Source organism: Lissotriton helveticus, chromosome 3_1 (genome assembly GCF_964261635.1).
Source record: "Lissotriton helveticus chromosome 3_1, aLisHel1.1, whole genome shotgun sequence".
NCBI lineage: Eukaryota > Metazoa > Chordata > Amphibia > Caudata > Salamandridae > Lissotriton > Lissotriton helveticus.
Window position 1 is genome coordinate 666,156,670 of NC_136061.1, and position 18,812 is coordinate 666,175,481.

General features: G+C 44.4%; 1 protein-coding gene across 4 annotated transcripts in view; it reads left to right on the forward strand.

Annotated features, from left to right (window-relative positions):
* The window catches only part of MACF1 (microtubule actin crosslinking factor 1), a 990,087-nt gene that overhangs the window by 719,351 nt on the left and 251,924 nt on the right, over positions 1–18,812 (forward strand). For all 4 annotated transcript variants that reach the window (XM_078680764.1, XM_078680763.1, XM_078680765.1 and 1 more), the window contains one exon: positions 16,169–16,410. In XM_078680764.1, coding sequence (XP_078536890.1) covers positions 16,169–16,410 — 242 coding nt within the window. The remainder of the gene's footprint in view (positions 1–16,168; positions 16,411–18,812) is intronic.

The following is an 18,812-nucleotide window of genomic DNA, read 5'->3' on the forward strand; positions in this document are numbered from 1 at the left end:
GAACCTGACACAGGTAAGTTACGAGAAAGAAGTACTTGAAGTTTTCAAAAGTCGACAGTGCAATTTTCAAAAGCAGAAATGTTATTCTATGGGAGGAAAAACAAATAAGGCATACAGGTAGAGTACAGCGACTTACAAGACCAATCTCTTGGACTTACAATGTGGAGCAAGGTCTAAGGCAGCACCAGCAGGTCACCTCCAGCTGCACCATGGGGGCTGGGTACAGTGGTGCAATACAGCGTACAGGTACACCTTTGGCTCTCTGCTCCAGGGGCAACAGGTGCAGAGGTGTCTTTAGGCGACAGGTGTCTGTCACCTGGAGCACTTGCGGTCAAGGGAGGCCCGCAAACAGAGGCTGCAGGTGGCGGCGGTGAGTCCATGGTTGACAAGTCCAAGATCGGCTTTGTCTCTGGAGAGCCGGGGTACCACGCTGGAACAGTTTGCCCACTTCTGCTCTGGCTAGGCGGCTCGGGCGCAGTGGCACTTTCTGGTATCGGGTCTTTGCGTTCAGAATCCTAACAGGTCTCTTGTGGTGCCTGCAGGATGCAAGGAAGCAGCTCCGCTGCCACACAGAATTTCCTGGTTCTTGAGTGAAGTGCTAGCAAGTGTCACAGCCTTGGAGACAGAGCAGCTGCAGGACAGGGCATCTTTTAGGGCAATTGTCGAAGTCATCAGAAAGGCCCACAGGGTTGCCGCCAAGTCAGTTGCTGTTTCTTCTGTTCTTGCTCTTTGTGACTCTTCATGTCAGTCACCTTAGATGTGAAACTTGCCTAAAGGTGAACATGCCTCTCTTCTAATTTTCCCTCCTTGTCCAGGCACCAAATAGGCCTTGGTCAAGGGGGATCGGCATCCTCTCCTGTGAGGGAAGCCAGATTTGCATACCAAAGGCATGGGCATTTTGAAGCTCCCTGCCTTGGCATGCTAATTTGCAAGTCGTCTTTTGGGTGGGGGTGTAAACACCCTCTGCCCGAATAGGCTTTGTTTCTGGCCTCCTGATAGCACAGGCCATCACCCCTGGCGGCCAGAACCTCGTCTGTGGTGGCAGGCTGGCTAAACCAGTCAGCTAGTAGTCGGTAGGATTTCAGGGGGCATCTCTAAGGCGCCCTCTCAGTGCATGTATGAATAAATCCATCACTGGAATCAGTGTGGACTTAATATGAGATGTCTGGTTTCAGTGAAGCCATCATGTAGCTGGGGAATTCATTTTCACCAGTGTCCAGCGTGTTTTTAAAATGGCTTCCCTGGTCACTTGTACTGGCGGCAAGTGAACTGACCAGCACAGGAACATATCTGCCACGCAAGTATGTCCACACATGTAGCATAGTGACCCTGCATTAGGCCTGCTGTAGGGATGACTTACTCAGTTTTGTCTGCACCGAGATACGCAGCTGCAGTAGCAGTATGTAGGTGTTGTGCTGCAGCCCTTAAGGACTCTCTTTAGCCTCCTTACACTACATACCTGGGGTACCATTTACTGGGGACTTTCAGGAAGTGCCCAAGGTTTTGCTAATTGGGGAAACAAATGTGCAGTTTTGGAAATGAGATTCTGCACTGGTGGCCTGGTTAGCAGGAACCCAGTTCACTTGCAGTCAAAATCAGATCAAACGCCAGTTAAAAAAGTGGGGTTGACAATTGTCAAAGAAGGGGGCACTTTCCTACAGTACTCACCTGAGGACAGTGACGACTCATACCTGGAGATTGAAGAAGGTCCTGCAGCTTAGTTGGTCGTGAGTACAGACCCTTACCCTCCTGATCACAGCTCGCAGGCCAAACTGGCCTCTGCAAAAGCCTGCAGTTGTATCCTGGAATACCAGATGCAGACCGTCTGGCCACCACTGCGGTCAGGACTGACCAATGACTTTGGTCACAACGCTCAGCACCAAAGAAACACTCCGTCAGCCAGCTTGATCATGACCAGCTCGGCATAGAATAAACCATTGGCTCAGAAACTAACATCAGCACTGAAGCCTAAGACGCAGAAGTCAACTAATACCGCAGTTAGTGACGAAACGGTCAAGCCGCTCCTCCATCGGCTCCAAGAGGAGATTGATGCTCTACAGAGACATTTGGCTATCCATCTTCAGATAGGCTGGATCATCACCCGCCTACCTGGAACTGCCTTACAGCCACCAAAAAGGCAGCTTTCTTTCAAAGAAGCCTTGGATATAGCTCCACCTCCAAAACAAAGGAAAAGGGCAGACAAAGTCACCAGTCCACTACCTGCTCCTCCATCACCAACACAGGCTACGCAGGACTCACTTTCCCCACACTCCTCTCACAGAGACCCCCCTCTCCTACACACCACAAGGGACACCACTTCCATACACTGGAGACAGATAGGGCAAAGACCCTACTCCCATTTCCCCAGAACCAGACCCTTGGAGACACTGACCCCGATCTTTACCCAGCTTGACCATACCCCTCAGACGATTCTTCCACATATCAGGAACTCCTCGCCAGGGCAGCTGCTTGCCATAAAAATCCCCTCCACTCAGTCCCAACAGAAGAGAATTTCCTGTTTGAGACCCACAATACTTCCTTATGCAGAAGTTCAAGTTCAAGTTCAGGCATTTATAAAGCGCACTACTCACCCAGAGGGTCTCAAGGCGCTAGAGGGAGGGGTTCACTGTTTATCGAATAGCCAAGTTTTCAGTTCTTTTCTGAAGGAGATGTGGTTCTGAGTAAGGCGGAGGTGGGTGGGGAGTGAGTTCCAGGTCTTGGCAGCCAGGAAGGAGAAGGATCTGCCACCCATGGTGGTTTTTCGGATGCGCGGGACTGCGGCGAGGGCTTGATTGGATGATCTTAGTTGGCGGGTGGGATAGTAGAAGGACAGTCGGGTGTTGAGGCATTCTGGTCCTAGATTATAAAGGGCCTTGTGTGCGTGGGTAAGAAGGCGGAAAGTAATTCTTTTGTTGACGGGAAGCCAGTGGAGGTTTTTTAAGTGACCGGTGATGTGCTCTTGGCGCGGGATGTCTAATATGAGTCTCGCAGATGCGAAGGGTATGTTGTGTCACACAGCTGACATTTCCTGTCCATGCTCGGTTAATTACCGCTGAGAATGTAAAAACTGTAAGGCGTGCCCATCAGATTCCGCTTAAAATCATGGTCAGCTTCGTCCAGGCTCTCCTGTGGTTCACATGGCCCAGAAGAGGGGCAAATCCCAAACAACCAATGATGCCCTCTCCCAACCTCTCCAGACTAGACTGCGGGGAAAAGAGTAGCAGCATAGTCCACTACCCACTGGTGTATTGCCAACTCTGTAGGCCACTTGGCCTGATACGACAGAGCCACCTGGGATGAAATGGAGGAATTCCTTCAGTACCACCCTGAGGAACACATAAAAGAGGGCATGAGTTGGTGTCTGAAGTGAAATTAATCTCCAACACCACCATACGATGTGCCCTTGACGCCGCCGATGCTGCTGCTCGGGCCTCAAATAAAGCCTCCTTCGCAGACGCCATGCATGGCTTCGAATATTAGAGTTCTAACCAGAGGTACAGCAGAATGGCCCTTCCTTTTGATGGCCAACATTTTTTTGAGCCCCAAGTTGACCAGATCCTCAAGAGGATGAAAAGGGACACTTGAACAGTTAAGTTTATGGATGGACTTCAGACTCTCACTTTTTGAGATTCCTTTCGATGCACTCCCTTCCATGGATGCTCTAAACAAACCTTCACTGTCTACTACATTCATCCACAGGCCCTGGCAGAGGCGTCTCCAAAGGGCACCTATAGGGGTAATAGCTCCAGAGGTAGGGGTAAGGGTCCCTCTCCAAAAGCAACCACTGCCACAGCCACCAACCCTTGACTTCCCCCTCCTACCCCAATCACATAACACCTGTTGCGGTGCCGTTGGGCCGCAAGGGTTTTCCCCCACATGGCATATTTTCAAGTCCGACCAGTGAATGCTGGCCATCATACAGCATGGTTACTGTCTGGAGGTAACGTGTCCATCACATCCTCCCCCCACCCCCAACACAAACGTTCATCAGAGCACATCACGCTATTCAAAAAAGAGGTGCAATCGTTCCTTCACAAAAGTGCCATTGAGCTGGTGCCACCTCAACAGCAATGCTTAGGATTGTACTTCCTAATTCCTGGCTCCCTCAGACCCATTCTGGACCAAGAACCCCTAAACACATACATCCTGCCAAAACATTTTAATATGGTCACCTTTCAGGGTGTAATACCTCTTCTAAAGCACAGCAACTTCATGACCACTCTCGACCTGAAAGAAGCGTACTTCTACATACCAATGCACCCAGCGCTTTGGCACTACCTCAGGTTTGTAGTCAGTGGGAAAGGCTGTGCATTCAAGGTACTCCCCTTCAGGGTGACTACAGCTCCCAGAGTGTTCACAAATTACCTTGCAGTGTATCTGGATGAAAGGGTCATCCAGCGTTTCACCCTCCAACTATGCTCGGAACACACTCTGACCACCATACACCTTTCACATGACTTGGGGTTTACCATTAATGACACAAAATCCCACCTCTAACCTCCTCAATTTCAGCCTTACTTAGGAGCAATCCTCAACTCAGAATGTGGGTTGGCCTACCCCAACACTGCACGGATACAGTCTTTTCAGACACTTCCTCCACTCTTTCAACCGGACCACCAGATCACAGCCAGGACAACTACTGACCTCCTATGCATAATGGCTTCCTGCATTGCAATAGTACCCCACGGAAGACTACATATGTGTCTGTTGCATGAATGCCTAGTGCAGCAATGGTGTCCACAGAAGGGTCTTTGGGGTGCTCGAGTGTTGGTCAGCCGCCACACTTGTCACTCTGCCGTGGTGGAATACCAAAAACTTGTTGCAGGGGCGGCCTTTTCTCAACCCAGCTCTGAAGGAGACCATCACAACGGATGCCTCCTTCGTGGAGTGGGAAACACATTTACAAAGTATGACTGTCCAAGGCCACTGGGAACCCGAATACCAGGGCTTTCACAGCCGTTACTTAGAACTCAAGCAGTTCACCATGCGTTTAAGGCTGGGCAAAGTCGTCCTTATGTGGACAGACAACACCAAAGCCATGTTTTCTCTTCAGAAACAGGTGAAAGGACTCAGTCTCCACCGTACTCTCTGCTCTCCCAATTAATTATGTTATATGCAGCATATAACAACAGTGATGCCTTAAAGATTACAAGAGGTATTCTGTTCTCATATAATTTGTTTAAAAATATGTCTTTGAAAAGAAACCTTGTTTGAACAAAATGTTAAATTAACAATGCACGCAAGTATGTTAATTCATGAATAACTAATAACGGTCACACTTTTAGATAAGGGCAGTGAGTACTAGTAACGGTTAACTGCACTAAGCCAAACACTCTGTTGATGGAGTCAAGTATAAATGTGTAACTGGCACATCCCTATCTAGCTCCTGGTCTTACCAACTACTAAACACACTGGGCATGGAGTAAATAAAAATGTGTATTTGACACATCTATAGTTAGTTCCTGTTCTTGCCAGCACTTCACTACAATCTTTTTCCTCTTCTTTTTCCTTCCACAAATTAACTGCCAACCTTCCTGAAATACAAAGCAAATTGAATCTAGCCTTTCTGGCACACCCACTGACAACACAGGTGATGTGTCCTTTTGTTGGATATCCAGTTAGTATACTGGTTTCTAACATGAGTTTATTCACCTTGCACTCGGTAGAGACTTTCTTTGATCTTAATGAAAATTCTGGACTCATGATATTCAACATGTCTTTGCAGCCTTGAGAAAGCCCCAGGCCGATGGGTCACTAGAGGGGGAAACACGTGTCTGCTTCCACTAATCACTAATCGGTTGATGTAACACTAGGAGTATGATGAAAATTTTGACTTGAGAATTAAAAAGAAAAATACCACAAATGAAACAGAACTCAGTGTTTCTTTACATACCACATCCACAAATTGAAATAACAAATTTAACACACTCATTCAAACAGGAGGACGCACTCAACCCATTTACAACACCCACAGGTTAGCCACCTCTTTTGGGAGGACTGCTTAACAGTCTATGAGCAGCATGTGTATCTACAGCCACACATGCCCTAAACGGAAAATGTTAGTCACCCAGTAGATATCTGTTCATGACATGTAGTGCTATATAGTCACATGCACCCACCTGTGACAGTTGCAATTATCTTTCTGTCTCACTCTCCTCTTTTATATGGACATCTCTCTATACATCGCTTCACATCTCATTTCATCCTCACCCAACTTACGGGCGGAAACAACTTGACAATGGAGTTGATGCCCAGGCGCATTACCAGCAAGAGTAGGAGTCACCGAACATCGTGACTCAATAGACTTCTTTGTAGAAAAACAACTAGCACACATTCGGGCCTAACAGTAGATGGCAGAAGTATGCACACAATGTTAATCTATAGTACTATATGCCACGAACAGATATCTACTGAGTAAAATGTTCCTTTCTGAAGAAAATATGCCTTTACTACGCAACATTTCTGTCTTGTTTTAATTGTTTAACTTTATAAAAAAATGTATGCCACTGTATTGCTATTAATATGACTTCACAGTGCTCCTGAAGGTTTGCTAACTTCACATCCTGGTCTTCAAGTGTCTGACTGACCATAGGTAGCTTGCGTTGTAGTATCGGTGACCTCTCTGAAAAATACCACTTTAAACATTTGGTAGGGAGCAAGGAGTGTTACTTGTTGCCATAGAATCTCCTGTCTGTATCTAACTGTACCGCTCCAAGGATTCTTGAAACTCCAGTGACTAAGATGTTGTTCAAAGCCCAATAGTGAGGTTAATGCACAGCATGCGGGTCTCAATTAACTTCAAGCGGCGAAATAATTGAAACGGGTAAGTAACTTTTTTCTTTAATTTTCTAGCAGAGTAAGAGTCTATTAACCCAGTTACTTATTTTAGGCTCATTTTCTATTGGAAACTCTATTCTGCTTGTAATTGCTATCTTCAGTCAATATTTAAGGACGTCCACACCGAAATGCTTATTTGAATCTACTTGTCCATTTCTCAGAGGAGAGCATCTGTTCCTTTTCTTTCAGCCATTGCAGCAGATACTTTTGAATTGTCTCTTCTATATTGGATAAAAGTCCTGTAAAAGCTGTATGGTTTGCCTTCCGGATTCATACCCACTGAGCCTTACGGCTAGAGCGGTCGACCTGGAAGCTGGGGAACAGGGTGTGAGTCTCAGCAGTGACGCTCAACATCCTGTGATTCTGGGCAAATCACTTAATCTCCCTGTGCCTCACAAAAATGAATGTCAATTTGTAACGAAACTGCAGCTCATGTAAATCGCTGTGATACCCTATTTCTCGGATCTAGTTCGCGCTATATAAAACTCTAAAAAAAAAAAATCATGAAAGGCCATATAGGCTCTTGAGATCCAGGAAGTTATGTATGCTCAAGTCAATGCTGGGCCTTTTAGGGAACAAGTGGAGCCATTTGCATTCAAAATAGAAAAGAGCCAATAGAAAGTGTGTGTCCACCTTGGAACTTGAGCAGAACCCTTTTCAATACCTTGCATGTCCCCTTTGAGAATCGGTGACCTTGATGTCATTCTTAAAATCCAGTTCAGGCACTCAGCTTTAAGAGTTTCACAGGGAGGAGGAGGAGATTGTCCAGTGTCTGTGATTGTAAACTACTTCTCTGAGGACATCATACCTCTATCTTCTGAGGGAAGGAAACCATTTTACTCCTCTTTTCAATACTGGCATATGTAGCCTCCAGTTCTACAACGATTGCAGTGATTCATCCTCTGGCACACCCAGATGCAGAATGGCCTCAAAAGGATAGTTCTAGTTGTAGGTCTTGCTGCAAATCACAAAGCTTCTCAGGTCAAAGATTGAGAGTGAAATAATACACGATTCTGACCGGATCCACCTTTGCTGACTGTGAAATGTATTTACCTTAGTCTGTGGGCTTGGTCCCGTTAAAGATATTTGTGGCGGATGATACCTTAGCATTCTACATGAGTACAAATAAGGTAGCTCAAAAGTTCAATATCAACGCTTCTATTCAGTAAATGCAGATGCCAGAGAAGTTAAGTCCATTTTAACCAAAACCTGAGGCCAGGCCTCTGTTTTCTCGGGCACTTTGACTTATGGAGGCACCACCAGAGACTATTCATTCATTCATTCATTCAAATAACTTTATTTCGATTCATGAGTAGAATCATAAAAGTATACACAAATTTAAAAGATCAAGATAAAATGTTAAAAAACATAAATTTGTCTTAATATCCACAGTGCATGATAAATATTGGGATTACAATGCATTTTAAATAGACGGGTCAATTATATAAGCATCTCATAAAGTGCATATGCATTTCAATAACAAATCCACATATTGGTCTTTTACAAAAGGTTACCACTAATAATACTGTTCAGTAACGATTTCTGATATCGAAGGCCACTCTAATTAAACTAAGTACAGCACTACGTATCACTGGAGTTGACAGGGACAATAGGTGATCATAGCCCTCTTTATAATAACGGGATCCAAGAGATAACAAAACAGGCTTAATGAACTGGTTTCTTGGATCCTTATATAAAGCACAAAAAAGGATAAGGTGCAGAGTACTTTGTGAAACCCTATCATTGCAGGGGCAAGGGGGTAGCCTCTCACACCACCCCCCTTGTTTTGGAAAAGCGAAAAGAAAATCTAGTGTGCTAAGGCGGAACCTTGTCAAATAAAAACGCCATTGAGTGTGCATAATATTTGATAGGTGAAACTGCTGCTGCAGCTTACCCCTCTTATACAATGCATACTCACTATTTCTTAAAACACCTAAACTGGTGTGATAGGCATTTTTAATAATTAATTTGGATTCCTTGCCAACCATGTCCGGATTTTGAAATATATGTCCCAACCCAATCTTGTGGAATGTATCCCTAACATATAACAACCATGGGATCTTCATGGAATGGTCAAGTTTGAGGGCGTCTTGCAGGATTTCCTTTGTCAGTTTCAGTTCTTCAGATCGCCAAACTTTGGACCATAACAACAAAGGAGACACATGAATAATGTCGCTCACAAAATCAATACCAACCTCCCCATGACAAAAGCTGTTTGAGGTACCAAATGGGACAGATAGAAGACGCTTAATAAATCTGTTTTCCATAACTTGTATCTTGTTACAGTTTTGAGTCCCCCACACTCCTGCCCCAAATGTTGCGACAGAAAGGCATTTAGCTTTAAATAGGGTAATTAATTCTACAATCGGCTTTTGACCCAATTTACTAGAAAAGCGAAAGAGGGCCTCAATCGATTGTGTAGCCTTTGCACACGAGCCGATATTAAGGGGTCCCAGTTCAGCTTTTTATTAAATAGATTACCCAGGTATTTAAAATTTTCAACTTTCGCAATAATTGAGTCCTTCACCATGTACCTGCGAGATCTTACACCTTTCGGACCGCAGGACATTGCGAAAGATTTAGCTAAATTGACCCTGAGATCTAAACCTTCCATGAAGACCTCAAAGGCATTTAGACAAGTGTGCATGCCATTGGCGGTAAGAGTCATTAGAACCGTGTCGTCTGCATATGACAACATCGGTATCCGTTTACCATTAGCCTGGGGAAAATCAACACCGCTATCCAACAAAAAGCTTTCTAAACCATTGGTGTAAACCAGGAATAAAAAAGGGGCCAAGATGCATCCCTGGCGAACACCTTCGGTAGATGGGATAGGTTTTGTCTTTTCACCATCTAGACCAAACCTAATTCTTACTGATGTGGCAGCATGGAGTCTACGAAGCAAGACGACCAACGGTTCTTCAAACCACATGGTCTCCATCATTTGCCACAGCTTACCTCTACATACCGTGTCAAAGGCACTGGACAAGTCCATGAAGGCCAAGTGTATACAACTATGCTTGGCCCTCATGTACTTGCCTATAATTAGCGCCAAGTTGAGACACTGCTCAGTGGTTCCCTTACCGCTTCTAAACCCATACTGGGAATCCACTGTAATGCCTGCTGAGTCTGCCCATGATTCGAGGCGTGCCAATATCACTCTGCCCATCAATTTGCAAGACGCATCTATTAATGATATCGGCCTGTAACAACACGGGTCACCCTTGTCGCCCTTTTTAAAAATCGGTATAACTACCGCCTCTTGCCAGGAGGTTGGGATACGCCCACCACAATTGCTCTAAAAACATTTAATAGGAGTGGTACCCACACCTCCAAATTGTGTTTAAAAAAGTCCAGAGGTACAGCGTCTGGCCCAGTGGCCTTTAATGGAGCGCCTTTCCTCAGGGCAATCTCTATCTCTGAGAGGGTAATTGAAAGGCTAAAAGTTTTGGCTGACTCCAAATTGAAGTCTCCAGCCCCCTCATCAGAGGTTAGCAATACCTTGTTTGGGTTAAAAATCTTACCATAATGTGCTACCCACGAATCCCCCAGTATATGCACTATGATGTTGCCCTTTTCTTCACTTTTTAAAAATGGTCGGTTTATTACCTCCCAAAAGAGCCTACTATCCCTCAATTCTGCCGCTAACCCCAGATCTTCCCAAGCCTTGGCCTTTAGTTCTAATTTCCGCCTATTGATCGTATCTCTATACAACTTCCTGGATTTTCTAACAAGCTCTCTATCCCGAGGTACCTGATGCAGAGCCTTCGATAGACTTGATCGCGCAGCAGAGCATTCTGCGTCAAACCATTTTGGTCCACTTTCTTTTTTCCCCCCTCACAGTTTTTATAAGGTGGGAGGCCACATTACCTAAGAGTGCCTCAAAATTTTTAATTATTAATTCCGGCTCAGTGGTGGGAGTCAAACAGACTTCTATCCCCACCTTATTTTTCTTAAAAATATCCACCTTTAGTTGCCTTACATCTACCTTGTCCCACCTTAAAGTGACCCCCTGGTTCTGACTATATTTTATTGGCTGTTCCAGGGTTTGAGTTTTCTCAGGAACAGGGTTAAAGCTCACAATTAGGGGGTTATGGTCGCTGGCAGGATTCACATCAATCTGAAAATCCCTAACAAGATGAGCAAACCTGATAGAGACCTATGCGAAATCAATAGTACTCACCCGGCCCCCTGAACCCTGAAAGGTGGGTATACCCGATGGTCTAGAGAAACTAGGCATATCCAGGATACATAGTTCGTTAATCATAACTATATTATTTAATGCATCCCCCTGTTTTGAGTGTGTAAAGTGAGCCAGAGGCTGATCACTTGAGTCTATCAAGCCACACACTCTGGTCCCACTAAGCTCACACAAAACACAGTTAAAATCACCTAACCAAATGATAAAAAGGGGGAAAACCATGTTAGTCACTTTAACAATCTCATCCTGTAGTTTTTCAATAACCGAGGTAGCATTGACATCAAATATATTATAATACCAATTTATTAAAAGCAGGGGTACTGAGAATAAATCCTTGATCATGAGCATTTGGTACCATGGAGATTCCATCAGTAGGATCATTTTTAATTGGTTATGTTTTACCAAAATAGCTGTTATAAGACCACCTTTAGCTCTTCCTGCTAGTGTAGGCTCAGCATGCACATTAAACATTTGATAACCATCCAGGCTATAATCCACTCTACACCAAGTTTCTTGAAGGCAAAGAATCTCGAAGGATTCAATGTATTTTAACCACACCGGATCCTCCAGCCTCCGTGGCAAGCCAGCTATGTTCCAAGAAATCAGGCGAAAAGAGCTACCCTCAACCCAACTATCTCCTTTGCCCAAGGGGCCTGTTGCCTTTGGGTGAAAGGTGTCACTCTCGCCCTCAGTTATTCCTATATTATTAATTAGAACATCACGAGATGGCGGATTTATATGTGTGGTATTCTCTCTACTGCGCTTTTCATTAGCCAAAGGTACCATTTCTATTTGTTCAACTACCCCTCCCCTCCCCCCACCCACCTCCCCCCCACCATGGGCTACTATATGAACAGTCAACGGGTTAGGGGATTGACTTATATTGCTGACCAACTTAACCCTAGGTCCCACTGATTCATCATAGCTTTTCTTCATAGGGCTAATGGCCATAATCTTATCCATAACTTCTTCAGCCCCCCTGTTAACAGTAAAATCCTTCCAGAGTCAATCCACACCTTCCGTACCCATGAGGGGATCAAACCTATTACTTAGTGGCAAATAATGTGAAACCCCATCCTATCTGTTAGTGCCGAAAGGTCTGCCCCTAGCAAAATTCTGTGACATGCATGCCAGACCAGGGTCTGCATGGGGGTAAAAGTAATGAAGGACTTTTGATTGGATGTCACCTAAACGGCCAAACCGTGGTTTCCTATGTATATGATCAACGGCCCAGGGGTCTCTAAGGTTAACGATTATGCAATCCCCCTCGAGATCCTTAGTGCTGTGACCTAACCAAGCCACCCTCCTCACACCTAGAATCTCAGTATTGGAGCCCGGGGGTAATCGCCTATTCCTACTAAGCCAGAAAATAACCTTATTCTTGAGTTCCCTATCTAGTTCTTGGGATTCTGGTTTTAGTTCTGGTACCCTTATTAAGATAATAGTGTAAGGAATTGATTCCGGGGGGGGGGAGATTTACACATAGGGGCCTATTTCTTGTCAATTGTCTAGCTTGAGGTGCATTACTAAGAGACTGCTTCGGCCCCTGCTTGGAAGTAGGAGCCTTATTAGAGGGAACCTTCTAGGGCCTGTGACTTTCCTATTTACCACACCATTCTCCACTAAGACTGATTGTGTATTCTGATCTGCAACATTTACATTGGTCACAGAATGTGCAACTTTAGTGGACTTAACCTTGGCTGATGGTGCAGCAGGATGGACTCTAACTTCATTACTTTTTATACTTTTATTCAACATATCCATTTTTGACGTATTCTCTTTAGCAATTAACTCTAGCTGATCAAGTTTTTCTTTGATTACCTTTGTTCGGTTAATCAGGGGCAATATTAATGACCTTACTAGTGTTTCCATCTTAACAAGAAGGTCATCATTGAAGTTCTGTTTGTTCTGGGGTGAAACATTTTCAGATAAAACACCATTTACGGTTATAGGCTCGACTAAACACTCTGGGGAAACCCTGGGGTTTTGGGTAATCTGCTTAATCTAGGGCCACTCTTCTTCCTATGTCTGCCCCCTCTCTTCTTTTTCCCAGATTTGGGAGTCACAGAGCCATTTTTATTACCTTCGTCCATTACCTGATCAGTTACTTGCTCTAACAGGGAAGCGGTAATAGGGGGGATAGGTAAGATAGGAGTTGATGTTCTGTAACTTTGGTCACTAGAAAGGGAACCAGGTGCAATTAAGCTCGATACGGTACCACTATCAGAACCAGCTAACCCCTCCTCTAGTAGACAGGGGATTGGGCTAGTAACTACCAAAGGGGCCAAATCATTACCACGGGCCGGTGTTGCAACAGACCCAATCACACCCAGGGATCACCGCTTACCAGTCAGGATATCAATCGATGAACGTTTTTCAGTAAGGGCTATTTCCTTCTCTAATATTCAGGTGGTCCTTTTAAAGAACTGATCCAGAGTGCCCGTGACTAGGCCAGCATTTGTATTCAAGGTAACCAATCTACTTTTCCCTGAACGTAAGACCATGATGACAAATCTGCCTTAATTAATATTGTATTATTACAAGGATATATAATATCAATATGTGCTATTGGCAAACAATGTACTGATATAATAATAATAGAACCTAGGACCAAATGGGGTGGCCCAGCTCTGCCTGGATCGGCCTTGGACGGCTGTAGACGGCCCTCCCTTTGCCCGGGCTTAGCCCGGCTGGTCCCGCGCGCGTCCCGCTAGCGCGGAGATGTTTGTAATTTATATACAGGGAGGAAGGGACGGGAAGAGGCCCCAGCTGCAGCGTAGGTGAAAAGCGCTGTGCAGGCTGGGCCTCGTAGTCCCACCCGCGGTCTTCACTTCACGCCCAAAATCGGCAGAGCTCCCAGGGTCCGAGTTAATCCACGTTGTCAAGAGTCAGTAAAGAGGTAAGCAGGATTCTTATTAAAACCGGCAAAGTGTCCTCACTGGGAACGGCTACGAGCGGCAGAGACTATTCTAAATCCATCTTTAATAAGATTTAATTGTGAGCAAGACAAAAAGTTTGTCACTGGACCAAAATTATCTTTTACAAGGCGACAGTCAACTGCCAAATACTCTTATAATGTAATCCGTCTTTAAGCATTTCAGCAACTCCTCTGACTCAACTGCAGCACTTGCAGAAAAAAAGAGCAAGTCACAGAGTGAACACACCTAGATGAAAAGTATGGTGAACATCCTTGACAACTCAGACTGTGCACATTGGGATGCAAAGATGGTATGATCTCTGATAGAGTTGCCAGATCTGGCAGAGTTATCTGATCTGTGCCACTTCCGTTGAGTAGTCCTACGTAGGTTGCCATGATCATTGTATGCTTATTTATTGCTGTGTGTGCAGCAAACTAAACAAGACCATCCATTTATCAGATCTCCATTGTTTCACTGCAGGGTGTGTGGGCAAAGAAATGTATAAAAATGAAGGCGGATGTCAAAGTCTTCATGGCCATCAGCCTAAAGGACTGAGTTTCTAAGAGCTTAATGGAGTTGTTCAACAACATGTAAAAGCAGCAGTGGGTTAACACACCCTAGAGGCAAAAACAGCAGTACTAACATCCATCCATTGCAGCACCATGAGAAAGTGGTCTTTGATCAGCTACAATCATGCTCAAATACGTGCAGAGAATACCAGCAGCAATGCTGAATAAAGCCTCCTGTGACTAAGCACACTGACAGTCCAGCAACAAAGGGACTGCTATCACTTGTTGAAGCAGTTTGCTGGACTGTTTTTTCTGACCCAAGCTCTGACAACATGGTGTACCCATGACCTGGGCACCGGTGGCAGCCTTCCTGTCAAGAGTAAAAATTATAGATTGTTTGACCTAGACCAGCATCAGGGCTGAGGTTGCTAAAATGTTGGAGCAGGGGGGTGATTGAGCCCTTCAGTAGTCCATACCCTTCAGTAGTCCATATGCCAGCCGAGTGGTACGGGTGCCCAAACCCAGCCCCAAAGGGGAAACTTGAGATGAGGTTTGTGCAGTCAATCAGTGCAGTCACTAAGACTGATGCCCCCCCCCCCATTCCAAGAGCTGATGAGCTCATCGATAAGCTGGGGCAGCTAAGTATCTGAGCACCTTTGACCTGATATCAGGTTATTAACATATTCCCTCACTACAGAAGCCAAGAAGAGGTCTGCTTTCTCCACAGCTGAAGGCCACTTTCAATTCAAGGTGATGCCTTTTGATTTGAAGAATGCCCTAGGTATTTTCCAGAGTTTGGTGAATCGTGCACTGTCAGGATTGGAATGCAGCCTATCTTGGCGATATCCCTGTATTTAGCTCTACCTGGAAAATTGGTTCATTTCCAAATAGTCACTTAAGTGGGCTATGCAACTCTGCACATTTCCTTTTCATGATATTTTACCTTTTTTCATTGAATTTATTCTCCTGCTTTTCTCACTTTCAGATTGAGGTACTGGCATTCTGTCTTATTCTGTTTATGGATGTCAAAGAATTTTCATGGATTCAGAAGAGAAACTTAGTTGCTGTAATCCTTGTTCTCGCTAATGGTTATTTAAGAGTAACCCACCCTCCTCCACTTTAAAACAGGAGCATAACATGGATATGTGGGACCAATGAGTTTTTATGTTGTTAAAGGTTTTGAAATGTAACTGCCTCACTGACCTTGCCGTGCACTCTGAATTGTGTTGCTTATAGAACCCATGACAATAAGACCTCACCTATATGAAAAAGTGTGGGTATGTTTGCAGTATTTGTTATTTAATGATGTGTGTAAGGGTTCCTGCAGCCAAATGTATTTTAAAGTGATTCTAATTGATGCTTTTGTTGGACAAAAAAGGTTTTCTTCTAAAAACTATTTTCAAAAGTGAAAAGGTTGTTTTCAAAGAACATCTGACATCCTACAGTCAGCCGGAAATAGTCTGTGTTTTTTTTTTAATCTAAGAACTTTCCATGATGTAGATCTAGGATTGCAAGTATTTGTCTTCGAGGTTCAGCTTTAGGGGTCTATGGATTAGATTGACACGTCTACGAGAGAGGAGGCAGTGGAGTGAGTGACGTTTTTAAGATAGTTTAAGGAAGGTGGAATTTTTAGTGCAGAAGAGGTTGGAGGCAAGGCCATTCGCAGCACTGACAACAAACCTATTGTTAATCTCCATCCCCAGGAGAAGAGGTGCTTCTCATCCAGGAAAAGTTAGATGGCATCAAGACCCGGTACTCTGAGATCACCGCAGCCAGTGCCAAAACCCTGCGGACCCTCGAGCAGGCGCGGCAGCTTGCCACCAAGTTCCAATCTACACACGAGGAGCTCAGCACCTGGCTACGGAAGGTGGAGGAGGAGCTGGCGTCCACCATAGGGCACTCACCTGTAGGGGAGCAGATACCCCAATTCCAACAGAGACAGAAGGTAAGAAACCACATACCATCAGAGGAAACTTGTGATCCATCTCCTCATTTGTGATGGCTAAATATGCTCCGTCACCTAGGCGAGGGCATCCGGCGTGTAGGATGTTTTTCATGTTACAAGCCATATACACAGAGTATCGGGGAAGTTTAAGGCTAGAGTGCCCTGAAGAAGCTACTGAGAGGAGATCAAAGCAAAGGTGTGTTTTTATGGTAAAGCTTCATGTTGCAGCATCTGTTGTAGTGTCAGGAACTCTCTGTATGGAGCACCTGAAAGAGCAGCTCTCAAAGAGTTGTGCCATATGGCGCATATGCTTCTGTTGGTGTTGTGATTTTGTGACAGAACTACATGGTATTTTGTGTTAGGTTTTGGATACTGTATTGTGACAATGACCGAGAAGGGCTGTTGTGTAAGGGAGAGAGTAATGCAGGAGGTGCTCTGTTAAGAAAACATGAAAGAAGAATGTGCTGTAAGAATAACTGCATCGTTAGGTGTGGTAGGATTCATGCTGCAAAGGCTTCTCTTATGGCAGTCATATTGTCAGGGTGCCCTTGCATGAGATGCTGCCTCATGGGGAAACTCGTTAAGTGAGTGCTGTGTTGTTCAGAGACTCCTGTTGGTGCTGCACTGTTGTCTGTGATAGCTGTGCAGGACTCCTGGAGCTTTAGCTGTATTGTGGGTCTGTTTTTGTGAGCGGTGTTGTTCTGTTTATAGGGAGTACATTATTGTGGGTTTTCTCATCAGATTTGGTGGTGTTAAGAGGCTGAACACACACAGAGTTGTGTGTTTATTGGATCCTATTGTCCAGCATGTGATAAGGTGCTGTTCGCCGAAGGCTTTTACTGGAGGTCTCTTTAACCACTATTGATCTTTATGTATGGGTGCATATTGCTTTTACTTTCAGACCTAGAGTCTGGGTTTATCCATTATTCACTTTTTAACCTGAGTGGATAATGATTAAGGTGTAAGCTCCTGTATTCTTCTACTAATCATACAGGACATTTTTAGCGGAGACCTTTGAGGAGACGACGTTTGCGTTAGTGAAAGCTTCCTCTAAGAACGCTGTAGCTTATGGATACCTTGTGCTGCCAGAACCTCCATTCAGTAGCTTTTATCAAGATAATGGCAAGAGGCACACATGTAAAATAATAGTTGAAAACTCAATTGTGGCTGAAAATGTTGCCTAGATCCGCATACAATTACACCTTGCAAGTTGTAGTGGAACATCAAAGCCGAAAAACATCATATTTAAAAAAAATAATCTCTAGAATTGACCTGATTCTCTTCTTGACAGAAACACACTTCCCAAAGCCATAAACGGTTACAGTGTGGTCTAAGTGAACCCCATCAACATGCCACATGTCCACCCATGCACTATTCAGGGGTGCAACAGGGTGTCAAAGTGACACCCTGCCACCCTTGAATGTGTTCCCCATTTTACCGAATCGGTATTTACCAATTCAGTAATTCCAATTCATTCCTATGGGCCTGAATCCCATAGGGATGAATGGGAAATACCGAATCGGTAAATACAGAATCGGTATTTACCGACTCTTACCGTTTCGGTAAAATTTACCGAATGAATACCTACATCCCATTTACCGATTCTAAAATACCGAATCGGTAAAATTCGGTATTTTGGAATCTGTAAATCTGGATTACCTACATCTGGCCCTAAATTTCTTACCTTGGTCAACAACCTCTTATGTAAAGAAGGCAAAACAAAATGAACTAGGCTATAAATGAGTTGGCAATACGGATGAACTGTAAATATATATTTTTTAATTTAAAGGGTTTTAATGTAACTTAGTTTTAAATCATGGAAATTGATTTATAAACAAACACTTTATCTTTAGTACTATGCTTTATGGTTGTGATAACCAAATAAAGTTTTCCCTGAACTGAACATATTGTCATGACCCACCAGGCGTGAGGACAGAAGAACACTGGTATCACGTGTACCACTCCTAATCTCAACAAGTTAATTCTACTGAAGCTTCCTGTACCAGATTCTCTGATTTGGTATAGTAAATTTAAGAGTAGTTTACCTTTCTTCTTGAAATATAAGCAGAGTAATGGTGGGTTCTGTACATGCCTTTAGTCTGCTTCCCTCCCTCATAATGACAATACTGGTCCAAAATATGGAGGTACTTGAAATCCCTCATTTTGATATTATCATCAACAGCCTGGTGAGATATAAAATATATTGAATGCAGACAAGCTTTGTTTTTTAGGTCTTGGTCTAGCGTCCACGCAGTGGGCGGAGTCCGAGATTTTATGTTGTCTAGTATGGGGGCTAGAACACGCCCCTCTTCTCCATTGGCTGGCCTCGTAAATGCTGGCCAGCCATTGGAGGAGAGGGGCGTCACTCAGTTCAGGCCCCGTCTTAACGCGATTCTGGGGCG